This window comes from Callorhinchus milii, unplaced genomic scaffold (assembly GCF_018977255.1).
Source record: "Callorhinchus milii isolate IMCB2004 unplaced genomic scaffold, IMCB_Cmil_1.0 Scaffold19, whole genome shotgun sequence".
NCBI lineage: Eukaryota > Metazoa > Chordata > Chondrichthyes > Chimaeriformes > Callorhinchidae > Callorhinchus > Callorhinchus milii.
Genome location: NW_024704760.1, coordinates 6,571,607 through 6,585,633, shown reverse-complemented (window position 1 = coordinate 6,585,633; position 14,027 = coordinate 6,571,607). Strand labels below are relative to the sequence as shown.

Genomic DNA, 14,027 nt, shown 5'->3' with positions numbered 1-14,027 from the left:
GTATTTGCCTGAAAGGTATGGTATCAAATGTAAAGATCATTATTAATTTTTCTTGCTTAAAGTATGCTCAGAATCTGTATCTGCTGAATTAAAAATTTTCTCTCTCTCTCTTGCTCCTAAAGAACAGGAATAACCTCTGCTGAATGTATCATTTGAGATGTGAGTACTTTTAATCGCTAAATAAATACTATTTAAGCAATAAAGCAATGTCATAAAACATTCTTCATTTTTTAATACTTTCAATGCACTGAAAGGGTGAAATGGGATTTTTGCCATGAATAATACATTAATATTTCAACATTGATTAGACCTCCAGTGGAATCTTTCTGGTAGATGACTTCAATTGAATTTCAGAAAGTCACTGCATGAAGCCACAATAATTAGGCTTCGTTCGGATGGGATATATCCCTTGGCGAATATCGAACTGTTCTTTCAGTAAAATTGACGCATAAATGGACGCTTTCATTGACGCAAGCCAACCACGACTTGCATTGACGTAGCACCCCTCACTCAGGGGCATGTCCCAGAGCAATTGACAGAGGTGGAACACAACCCGAGCAGGAGAGAAAAGGAGAGTTGACCGTAAGCGCGGTCGAAAGGGAAGGTGTTCAGGAGAGAACTGAAGATAATAATCCTCATTTGATATAGCGCTTTTTCACGTCTTCTAGACGTCTCAAAGCGTTTCATGGAATATAATGTAAAGTGAATTGACTGTATGTGTGTGGGCGAAACTTCGCAGCCAATTGCGCACGGCATGGGGAAGGAAGGGGCTAGGTAGGCAGAGGGATTGAGGGAGAGTGTTCCAGAGTTTTGGGGTGCAGTGCTTGTTTAGGTTTGAAGAGAATGTGTTCTTGAGTCCTGGGTCTGCCTCAAGACTTACCTCTTCAATCAGTGGTTTTGGTCATCTTTCCCCTCCACTGACTGTAAATTTTTATGGATGAAACGCAGCAGCCAATTGCGCACAGCAGTGTCCCACAAACAGTCATGGAGTGACCAATTTATTATTAGTTTTTTAAGGAATTATTACCCCCGGAAAAGCGATCCGCCAATCGACTAACAATCAGATATAAATGTAAAGAAAAGTCCACACATTTGCAAAACACTATTTTATTAGAAATATTTTTGTATAAAAATTAACATGCTCTACACTTTCCATTAAGTATTCATAAACAACCAGGCACTGTACTTTTGATTTGTCAGGACATAAAGCAGACATTATTTTTTTTCCAGTCAATTTTTTTNGTCACATACATTAAACTTACCATCTATTTGGTCAGCACGGAAACATATTTTAATTTTGCGACACACAGAATCAGATCAAAATGAATAGAAATGAAAATAACTCCGACCACAATCACAGACGACGTCACAAGATTTAAAGGGAGTTATTTTTTTTGTCACCAATGAAACTGACGTGACTGAGAAATTTGTCATCGTCCTTGCGTGCAGTTTTGTCATCTCGACGGGCTGGGCCATTGAAGGATGTTGATCTCGGGCATCCAACCGTTTAAATACCCCCAAAGGAGCGTTAATATCCTTGTTGGCAGGTGCAGATGGACATTCGGAATAGCGAGATACCTGTCTTCCCAAGTGTCTTTATTCCTCATTTGCAAATAACTGAAGGGAGAACCGTGTTCTCTTAAATTGCATGATTACTGTAGCTGACATACGTTTGCTTGGTAGACAATGCTGGAAAAGATTGAAGCAGAAGACCAAGAAAGCATCAATGATGTGACATATTCAATGAAACCGAAATGAGCGCTGTCACTTTTGATCAATCCAGTCATATTACCCTTTGCCACTATGCCCTAAAGCTCTGGAACTCCCTGCTTCAAACCCCTCTTTATCTATCTTCAAATGCCACATAAGACCTAACTCTTCGATCGCACCTCCTCCTGCCCCCTTCTCCTTTGCTCAGGGTCTATTCCCGCCTCTCTCCCAGATGCTATCCCAAGTAAGGGCTGCTGTATAAAGCTGTTGCGTTTGAAATTGTCTTAGAAATTGTCTGACGGACTTCCTAAACTAAATCAAGTACTTATTGTTTTTAACCTTTATAGCAGTCTCGGGTTCATTTATTTCATGTTAAATTTTAGTCAAATCAAAACAAAAACAATTTACATTTATGTAACCCTTTTCTCATCAAGATGTCGCCACGAAGGGCTTCACACAATTGACTGGTTCCCTGGCTACCAACTGAGCCAGGCAGACACCCAATTTAGCACTGCTATATTGCTGAGACTAATCTGAGGTTGTAATTGTATTTTCTAATTAATTATTTCACATTAGAATAGGAGCTGCAGACTTCATTAATCCACTCATTATTTCCTGGGTGACATATTGATATTGTTTCTATCTCTCTTGCAAAATTATGACGGGAAGTGGTTGTTTATTACTGCCTCAACTTGGTGCTGAGGAAAGTGGTTTGTTTTCTATTGCGCAGTCAGACATGTACACAAGGTTTAAAGGGAGATTTTTTTCCTGGCAAATTGTGAAAGTATTATGAATTCTATAACAGTGCAACAGCAAAAAGTGTTCACAGCTTTGTTTCTGACCTTTGTGGGCTAGGGAAAGATTTCGCCCACAAAATACACAGTCACTACACTTTACAGTATATGCTGTAAAGCACTTTGAGACATTTCAACGATGTAATAACGCGCTATATCAAATAATAACAATAATAATCCTTGCATTTGATATTTAAAATACAAGGATTACTATCATTATAGATACCGTTGAATGGACATCATCCACATTATAGGCTGGAATAAACAGGTCAATCACTCAGCCGAAACCATGACTCCCTCCCCTGGCATCGTGTTGCTGGGAATCACCCTAAAACAGTTCAATTTTAGCTGTGGCTCAACTCTATGTTTGGTTTACTGCTCTATCACAAAAGATTGAAAACATAATAATAGTCCTTACATTTTACACAGCGCCTCACACATCAAGAATATCTCAAAGTAAATTTTCACAAAGTTTCTGTAAAGCGCAGTGACTTGTTTATTTGTAGGCAAACAGACATTTTTTGTGCACAGCAATGTCCCATAAATAGTCATTGCAGTGAATGATCAATTTTATTTGAGGGATTGTGGACCAGGACACCGGCAGAAACTTCCTTTATGGTGCAGAATTGTGGAACGTTCTTCAGTTCACTTTTAATTCAGGAGTAATAAGGACTGCGAGAAACAAATTATGACTGAATTTGAGAACTTTCCATAATTTGATCCTATTTAAATATTACGGCAAAGTAGTCTTACTAGTCTGGAGAGGAATAAAGAGACAGGGAATTTTGCTCTTTTTCTTATTGAAGGTCCAAAGAGATTTCAAGTCGATAATCAATGTCCTGTGAGGTATCAATCCAATTGCTTATCAGGGACTGAAAATGTGAGGTTCCTGTGATGTTGAGAGATACTGCCTCAGTGCCTTTCAAGGTCTCACTGGTGTTTGAATCTCGCTGAGGTCACACATCACAGTCTGAATCAGTCGCATTGAAATAAGTGGACAGTGTGGGGAGCGGGGGAGAGAGATTTAGATATGCACTTGATATAAAACCATTTGACAATTATCCTCAACAATCTAATCTAATTTTTCAACCAATGAGAAAACTACGAGTACTACAGGTCTGAAACTGCTCACTATCAATGCGCAGGAATTGTTTGGAGATTTTAGCAGGGATCAGGCACGGAAACCCAGTTTGCTTAAATAGTTGAGCTAATAATGAGCTTCAATAAGCTGTTATTTAATATTCTAGGTGATGGAAGGCACGTGCTAGGGAATTCAGCACTAAGCATGTTGGACCATTGATAGCGATAGTTAGATTTGTTCTGCTCTGGTGTATTCCCGCCTCATAAATCATTCACGACCTAAAGAGAATGAAATGCTGAACAAGTCGCTTTGGGCAGAACTGTTCTGGGAGGCCACGGAGTTAGCGACTTACACAGATGAAACACTCAACCTTTCACTGAACCCCGGACAACACTGTACTGGAATGGCAAAGTGAGAGACAAGAAGCCACATTATACACAGGACCCCGAGCTAGCTGATTGGGATACTTACACTGATTTGCTTTCCCAGTTAGTTGACAATAACCATCAGCAAGATGAAATCTCAAGCACTGATGTGGTTGACATATGGAATGGAGTCTTGTCTGACATATGGAATAAAGAGGTGATTAATCAGTATGTTTGCTCACCAGTCTGAACCAGTAGCCATGCAATCTAGTTAGTGCCCACTAATGCAGAACAAGTACCAGGCTACCCACTTTGCCACCATACAAAAGGAAAGTAATAATAATAATCCTGGCATTTGATATAGCACCTTATCACTTCTTCGAGACGTCTCAAAGCGCTCCACAGAATATCCTGTAAAGTGAATTGACTGTATATTTTGTAACACGTTACAAGTGCACTTCAATTCCCCATCCAAGGGATTCATGAGAAACTAGGTACAGAAAAGGTCACTTGCGAATTTTAGGACAGGTGTAGGCTATTCAGTCTCTCAACCCTACAACACCTTTAAACCCATGTCAACACTTGAATTCCACTCTATTCCATTCAGCCTGCCTTGTCCCTAACAACCCAGCAAAGCCTTGTGCAGACTATTTTCCTGTTAGAAAATAAGAAGCTAGGAGTAAGCTTTTAAGTATATCCTTAATCATATTACTTAATGCTGTCATCCACAGAGATCGATTGCAGTTGAAGCCAGACTAAGCTTTGGCACAAACATTGTATGAAATAAAAATAAAAATAAAGCTTTGTTATAATGTTAGTGAAGATGTACAGGACAGAGGACTGTTCCCTAACAGTCTGTGAATGCTTGTGAGCAGGACCTGTGTGTGTGTGTATCCAATCACGAGCTCTGAGGGCAGAGTAGAGCAGACAGTATAATAATGCTGACAGTACACAATACTCAAACCTGGGTGTTTATTTCAGACCAACACATGCAACTGAGTGCAACTGAGCCATAAATCTTTATTTGCCTGTCCCCTACATCAATTTCATAAACCGTTCCTCTAAATCACAATTTGGCCAGGGGTTAATTCGGGCTATAATTGTGACTCCAGCTTTTCTGCTCTTTACTTTGGCCTTCTTTTTATGTTCCGTATTCTATTCTGTACTTCTTAATTTATATTAACAATAATAATAATAATCGTCATCATCATTGCAATTGAAACAGCGCCCTTCACGTCGGGAAGACGTCTCAAAGCACATCACAAGATGTACTGTAAAGTGCAGCATCTGTGTGTTTTGTGGAGTATATCTGCTACTCCCTCATTACAATCCCTCACAGTCAACTTAATGCCCAACAATTCATTACCGTACTCTGCATTCCCCCTCAAATAACTGCTTAATTATCTACTTGTATGATGTCTGAACACTGACACGGACTAATTGGGCCAAATGGCCTGCTCTCTGTCATTCTATGCAGTTGTTCACAATATTTTATTCACTGACTCATTAATTGAAGGAGTGAACTCTAGTATGTACATCAAGCATTTGAACACGGGCAATAATTGATTGTTACTGAAATGTTCGGACAGTACTTAAAGCTAAATCAACATCAGAGAACAGGCAGAGTCATCTGTATTTTTGCTTGCAATTCCCTACCAACAATTTCCAATGAACTACTTGGATTAGCATTTTCCAGTAAATCTTTGCTCTGAACCAAATCTACCATTCGGGCAGTTACTCAAATGAGACACCCAGAGATTTGCAAACCCAAAGCAATATGATAAATCACACAAAAGCAGAGAGCATATCTGCTTGGAATGAGCAATGTAGAGTTCCAGTTGAAGAGCTGGCTGAAAAAAGTACGGCACTTTTAGTTCAATTGTAGTACATCCTGGGATTTTCTAAGGTATTGTTGCCTTTGAGGAAAATGCAGTTTTCAGTTTGAACATCAAGTCATTTAAGTGTGTTAAAAAGAATGACATCAATGGACTGCGTCAGGGTTTAATTGTGTCTGTACTAAATTTTCTGCTCAGACTGAGCTAGCAATTTGATTTGCACCACTTCTCTCTCCAGGTGGTCCCTTTGAGAGTACAGCTTACATGCAAATGACCAATTTTACCTGAGGGATGTTTCATCCAGGACTCGTTTTGTTTTGAATAGCGCCACGGGATCTCTAACGTCCACCTTAACAGGCAGAAGGGTCTTCAGTTTAATGTCTCATCCAAAGGACAGAACCTCCAATAATGTAACCCCCCCCCCCCAACATCAGGCAGGACCATCAACTCAAGTCCCAATGTGGGGCTTGAAACCGTACCTTCTGACTCAGAGGCCAAAGTGCTACTGATTGAGTCAGGTTGACACACAAATCTATTAAATCTGGACCCAGGTGTAATTTCTCTTTGTTCTTTGGAAAATGGAAGGTAAAGATACATAACAGAAAGTTGGAAAACGTTGACTTTTTCATTAGTGTCTGAAAGTTGTTGAGATAATCTGAATTGGCACACGCTTTGAAAGGAATACAGTTTAATAGAGAAATTATTCAGTTGATTAAGGCATCTGCGGCAGAACTCCAAGTGCGTGAGTGTGAAGCTTGAATATTGCCCGTCATTTAAATCTCCTATTGCACAGGTGACCTGCTTTTGTCAGCTCTCAACCAAATTGCTTTGTGGTGTTGTCTTATAAAAAGCCACATGGACAGTCTCAAACTCCCATTAATAATGCTTTCCAAGTCCTTCGCACAAGCTTAATGCTATTAACAGTTGTGTCTTTCTGGTGAAGATAAAATCATGGTGACCAGAGCCTTCAGCAAAAAAAGATCATTCAATGAAGTGAAGATGTATACATATTGTGTCCAGTAGGGACAGAGAGCAGGGCCACCAATAAAAGTACTGATCCGTCAAATAAGTATGTGAGTCTTTGACATAAATTGGTGTGCATTATGACTTCTGTGTTGAATTGCATGAGATGTTTAAAAAATAATTTGAGCCATGATTAACATCAATCCTATGTTAAGTGGGTATTCTGGAAGGATAATGGGTTGAAGGGATTTCTTCATCTGAACTAATCTTGTGATCTTGTGGGCTTAATTTGTAATGATTTATTGTCAGAATCCATTCAGAATCCCCATCAACCCAAGGGATCTACAAAGATTAGTATTGAGTAAGTTTCTCTGGAAGCAGCCCATATTTAAGCAGGGTTCCCGTGAATGTATTTCTGTTAGAGAAAGCATTCCCCATTTGGACAACTCGGATTCCTTATTAAGCAATCCCTTGAAGAAATCTAGCAAATTAGGTGCCGTTCTATTCAACTGAAAGATGTGCACGTTAACCTGATGTGTGACAGACTCCGCCACTGTCAAGCGCTCCGGGATGCTACCCTGTGTGAAGGGCGCTATATAAATGCAAGCTGTTGTTGTGTGCAGATGTGAACCTAATGCATGCAGATGTTTCAGGCGTGATACAGATTCGAGGGCCTGAGTGAGAACTCGATGCAGATGTTCTCAATCAGGCTACATTATCAGTTCTTGTGCACGGTGCTAGCAATTATCTTTAATGTTTGCTCAGATTCTTTTCGAGCTGAACCGAGTTGACGCAAATTTTATTCACAGTTCCGTGGGGGTGTCAGATTTTACTGGCAGATTTATCTCTACCCTACCAGCTGCTCCTTGTTCCCTAACTTAATTCCAAGCGTCTTTTTATTCGATTCTACATTACATAACCCTGGAAATTGCATGTCACGTACATCTCGCATACTCCGAGTCCCCCGATACGTTTTGTATCATTTGAAAATTTCACATGTTCATACAAATTAATGCTTCTAAATTGTATTTTAAGCATGAAAGATGTATTTTAAGCATGAAAGACGCACCATTTTGCTGTGCGGAGCCCTATAAGACACTTAATCTGAAATGCCCTAGAATTAATAAGCAATTCATAGGATGACTCATACAAATTAAGTATTGCTTGTTTTACTGTTAATTACCGGGTGATTCATAGTTGTGTGATTTGAACTCAAAATGTTTTTACAACTACAGAATTTGAAAGCCTCAACAGACAGACACGGTCGGAAGGAATCCTCACTTTTCGGGATAAAATGTGTGATCTTGTGAACTTGGGTGATGTCTATCAAACAATTTGAGAGGAGCTTCAATAAGCAAAAATTAACACTGGGGCAAAACAAAGCTTTTACAACATGAAACCCTGAATGATGTGGAAGTTAAAAGAAAACGATTTGTAATTTTAAATTCATAGGATAAAAAGTTAATTAACATCTAAAACAGTATCAGTGGAATTCACGATATAGATTCGGGCCATTCTTTAAATGTTTTCTTCAAAACTTAACACAGATTTATACCAGTGAAGGGATTAGCCTAACACTAATCTTAAACCACACTAATACAGTGGATTTTACCAGTGAGCAAATCCATTCTAATCAATGTCTAATATTGTCACTCAGTGATCAGATCAGATCATGATCATGTCTTAACTCAGCACCAGCGAAGGCTTTGAATCCCCCTGCCAATCAAATCAGAACTCTTCATCTATTCTTAAAGCAGGAATTCTGAGAGTAAACACTCCACAGTCAGTTTTACGACAATGTCATTCTGAATTGCACAAGAAAAAACACAAACTGAACGTACACTCCTCTCAGACTAGTTGTTTACTTGCTGCAGATTTTATGTAAGAGTAGCCCAACTACACGTGGGAAACTTTGCAATTCAGAAAGTCTGATTTTACTGACTTTCACTCTGTGAAATGTATCTGGTTAATTCTGTACCTCCTCGGAAGGGAATATTTTCACTGGATGGATGGTGTAGCTTTTGCCCCCCCCCCACATCCTGTGACAGGAGTATGTTGAACAATACATAACTCTGCCTTTGCATTATGCGCCAAATAGCTGGAGGGTTCAACTAATGGGCTCTGTTTAGATGATGTGGTCAGTAATTAGGTGGGTAATTATTTGGTGTTTAATGTTTTCAGTGTAACCTCCATGGCCCTGGCTTTAAGCACCCATTCTTGTTAATTAAGCAATAAAATACAGAAATGTGCACTGGAAAAAAGGGCAGTTTTCGTTTTAAGTAGTGTTTTATTGTGAAATCAATGTTCTTACCTCAGCATATCCTCTACGTAGGATCAATTCAATGATCTGATAAAAATTCAACATGGCAGCATTCAAATGACAGGAATTGGGTTTAATGCAAGAACAAAGGCCTTCATATTTTAAACACGCTCATAAATAAGCAGCAACTGAATTTCTCTGAATATTGTTCGATAATCGGAGCTAAATTACACATCTGGTTGAATGTATTAAACAGAACTAGTTGGATTATCCTAATCTCACTGTGATTTGTTATCTACTTATTAAATGTCACTCCAGGCACAGTACATGCACCCATGTCTATATGCGTACGTGTTTGAGTGCATATGTGCGTGTGAGGTGTATGTATGTATTATGTAGGTATTGTATGTATGTGCACAACACTGTGGTTGGGTTCAATTTGAAACAGCCTTGAGGTACCCTGAGGTAGCTGAAGTTATGGATCTTATCCATTAATGCTTGCCCCTATCTGCGAGATGCCAGAACAATAACAACCAAAGTTACTGCTCTGCTCAGAGCCAAACAGCTGCCCTTTATCCACCGCATTCCTTTGCCATTCACCTACTCACTGCTTGTGAGACTTTGCTGGTGTAAATGTGTGTTGTAATTTCCCATAAAGCCACTCGCAACACTTGACGATAATTAATAATAATAGCCCTTGAATTCAATATTGCACCTTTTCTGTCGGGAGGACGTTGCAAAGTGCTTCACTGGATTTTACTTGTAAAGCGCAGTGACTGTATTTTGTAGGCATTGTGCAAGGTGCTATAATAAGTGAAGATCTTACCTTCCTTTATTCTATATGGTTTTGGTGATTAAGTACGATGAACAAAAAACAGGAGAAATAAACAAATAAACGTACTGAGAAGCCCACAGATACAGGATCAATTAGAACTTTTAAAAGAAAGATAGATGGATACTTTAGGGGTACGATTATTTAGGGAGATGGAGAAAAGGCAGACAGGTGGGGCTAAAATACCTAATAAGTCAGCAAAACAGACGAGAGAAACACGCGTCCAAATTAAGACTTAATTGAAGATCTTTTTCACAAATCTGCTCCACTGTTAAAATTTGAGACTTTTTTTTTAAGGGTTACGACAAAATGAAATTTCAGGCCTGGTATCTGTTAAAAGGTTATTGCAGTGTTAATGCATTGTTCTCAACTAGTGTTGTGAATTTACTTATGTTCCTTTGCTTCTGCAGCACAGCACGTTATGGACAGTTGTTACGTGTAACTCAGGTAACTACAACCGAACTGTGAAGAGATGGTAAGGGTACAGGAGGAGTGAGCAGCATGTACTTCTTAAGATTATGAAAAGTGATGAGTATAAAGGAGATACAGCAGGGCGTAATATGTGCCAGTCATTCCCTGGATTCTCAAGTACTGACTCTTAATGGCAACACGAAACACAAAATCACAAGCCAATCCACTTCACAGTATAGCCTGCGAAGCGCTTTGAGACGTCTCAACAACGTGATAAGGCGCTGTATCAAATGCAAAGATTATTATTATAAACAGGCTCAATAGGCTGACCATACGACTCGTGTCCCTCTGTGCTAAAGACTGATCCCAACGCACAAGTCAGTGTAACACACTTCCCTTCCGATCACCATCAGAAATTGCTACTTGTGAATTCAGGCAAGTAACCAATTCCGTCGTTTTTTTTGTGTAACCCGGATCTCTCTTTAATGGTGGGAGCAGCCGGTTATTAAGCGCTCGGAGACGCTACCCTGCCTGGGGGGAGGGGTGTGTGTGTGTGTGCTATAGAAGTGCAAGTTGTTGTTCCAGTTACCTTGGGATTCCAGGTTTTCACACAGCTCTGTTTTGGCCTCTCCATTGGGACGGAGAGCTCCTTTCTGGGTAAACTTGTTGGACATGGTGGCTGCCGTCACTACGGCCTTCAGGCTGCGCTTGCGCTTCTGCACGTTCTGCTCTGGGTGGAGGAGGATGATGTAAACCTTGGGCATGTACAGCATGCCCAGTGACACAGAAGCACTCAGGTTTATAGAGATGGTCAGAGTGGTGGTTTGAATATACATCTGAAAAAGAAAAAGCAAAAAGACCTTTGCAGTAAGTCTGTTACACTTGCAATCAATTTTTTTGTCCTCCGGAAATCAATAGGGTTACAGATATTCTGGTGGTGGGGAAAAGGGGTGCAATCGCCTTAGAAATCAGAACCAAGATAGTTAGGAGGCATATTTAGGCAAGTTTCCTTGCTCCACGTTCTACTGTTAATCTGTCTTGAATTAATTGCAATTGCATTATTCTTTAAAAATCCAGCATCTAGCATTTTATCAAATGCCTTCTGATTTAACCCATTTGGCTTCTTTTTTCCTCTTGATGCTGATTGATTATACCCTGGATTTGCATTTTATTGTATCATTTCAGCTGGAAGAGTGGTTTTGCCTTCTAAACAAAAAAATGTGCTGCAGAAAATAGATGTACTATAGGAAATCAACTGGACTCTAACATTGGTTGTTGTCTAACGAGCTCAAGCTTTTCGTTCCTCATGTATGAATGGATACCAGAAGAAGGTAAGCCATGTAGATATATCCATGTGGGGCTTGAAGGCGAAAAAAACACGTATATTATTTACAGACAGCGAATGTAACACGCCTCATTGATATAAAGCTGCAAAACACAACTTGCTCATTTTTCTCTGGAAACAATGTCAATACATTCGGGTTTAAATTAAACCCAGGAGCCTTGCCTCGGGCCACCGACTGCATAGCTGAGCAAGGATTTAAAGAGCTTTAGGTCTACTTCAGTGTTCTCGCAAAACCATAATCAGTTAGTGGAAATTCTCAAATGTAGTTTCAAATCCAAAGCTATGAATTGCTTGTAATAATAATGAACGTGAACACTGTTAAATGCTCAAGGCAATTTTTTTCCCTTCATGTTCCTACATTTTCGAGGATCGGGGTAGTGAGAGTCTTGAACTGTATAATTCGAAAAGAGCTTATGCAACCGGAGCAGAAGAAAAGAAATCACTTCATCAATATCCAAAATGAATTTGAAAAAAATCCCCAATTATAATAATAATAAATGCTTTCATTTGATATAGTGCCTCATCAGATCGTTGAGACATCTCAAAGTGCTTCGCAGAATATATTATGAAGTGAATTGACTATGTATTTTGTGGGTGAAACGTGGCAGCTAATTGCACACAGGAGTGTCCGACAAATAGTCATGGATTCAGTGACCACATTTATTTATTTTTGGCGAAGGGATCATTACCCCAGGAAAGCAATCTGCCAATCAACCAACAACAGGGTTCCTAATTACTGCTAGGTAATCAGAGGGGAGTGGGGAGTAAGGAAATTTGTCTGGGAATCAAACTCATGTCCACTCGCATGCGAAGCGAGCACACGAGCCACTACACATAGGAATCCACATATATTAACATGTAATGTATGTTACTTAAACACTGCGGACACAGGAAAAGTAACACACCTTATGAAAATAAAACTGCAAAAACTGCAGTTTCTGGTTATACTACATCCTGGACATATTAAAATCAAACGTAAAACAACAGGCGAGCGATTACGAGGCAGCAATATAATCAAGAAGGGTTTGCAAGATGGGATTCAGACGCAAAGTTAAAGCAGTCAAAGCACCAAAGTTAAACCAGCAGGAACGTGCTCTCTATTCCAGGCACCCCGCCCCCCCACCGCCCCCACCCCCCGATGTCTTCCCCCACTATCCCTGCACCATCTTTAGGAGTCGCCTGACCAAATTACTGGGTAGCTTGCTGGAACACATGGACAATGACTGCTCGGGTGAGATGCTTTTAATGTCACTGTCACTGGCTACAAAGTTATGAGACGTCATTCCTCCGGACGGGTGAGGCAAGGAAGGTGGTAAGAAAACTGCAAGGAGAAATGAAAGTCCGGGATAGATAACAGGGAACTGGAAGGTTGGTCAGAATGTGGAATTTTCGGCCACAGAGCAGCCTAGAACAGGGCATACCTTACTTCCTGCCCTCCCTTGTCTCCTTTAAGACCCCTCTTCGACTGTGCCTTCGGTCACCCTCCTACCCCCTACCCTCCCAGCCCTCGACGCCTCCTGATCCCAGCCACCAGCTCAGGACCTCCTCCTGACCTGAACGGCGCCATACAAATGTAATGCGTTGTTGTTGCCTCACATCACTCTCCTGTATCTTGGTAGGGAGAGGGCCAGGGCTCTTCAGCCTAGAAAAGTGCTGCTTTGAGACATCCTCTCTGCGTGAGAGGCACAATGTTATTATTATAATTAGTTTTATTATTGCTTCTTATGGGATTCTTTAATAAGGAACGCAAATTACCCAAATGGGGGCCGGAACTTCATTCCAATGCAATCAACGTCCAAAATGGAATTTGACAGGAATTGGGAATTCAGGTAAAATAGCACAAGCTAGGCAGCCCCCGGAGATAAACAATAATAACAGTGCTTGCATTTGATATAGCGCCTTATCACATCTTTGAGACGTCTCAAAGCTCTTCACAGAATATCCTGTGAAGTGAATTGACTGTATATTTTGTGGGGATCTTTCTGTTGCGTGCTTTTAACAGCATTCCCCGGCCATTTTTTTGTGTCAACAATGTTAAAACGGCAGAAGGCTCACCACTTTGAAGCTGTCCTCGACAGGAGAGATTGCTCATGTCTGCGATTTGTCTGTTCTGAGCTTATACACTGTTGCCCTCGAGCCATTTTCAGAACATGTACTTATGCGGAGTTCCCTTGCAAAGTGTCACTTTTATCTGGTCAACTGAGAGTGTTGACCTCTGTGTAAGTTACAGATAAGCTCCACATCCGTGCTACAGTTCCATATTATAAGTCTCTTTCATTAAACTGAGCTTGTGGAAACAACGGCCCAAGACACACACACAAATGCAGGCGGGAGATCGGCACAGTGCTTCATTTTAGTTCTGTGGGGCTCGTCCAATGTCTCTGCCTTTGTCTTGAGTGTGGGACACATCCGTGAAGTCGTTGATCAATAT

At 40.4% G+C, this 14,027-nt stretch overlaps 1 protein-coding gene across 1 annotated transcript in view; it reads right to left on the bottom strand.

Moving 5' to 3' along the window:
- Positions 1-1,097: 1,097 nt before the first annotated feature.
- The window catches only part of LOC103179169 (metabotropic glutamate receptor 4), a 227,044-nt gene continuing 214,114 nt past the window's right edge, over positions 1,098-14,027 (bottom strand). Inside the window, 2 exon segments of the mRNA XM_007894301.2 lie at positions 1,098-1,689; positions 10,841-11,087. Coding sequence (XP_007892492.2) covers positions 1,640-1,689; positions 10,841-11,087 — 297 coding nt within the window. The 3' untranslated portion in view covers positions 1,098-1,639.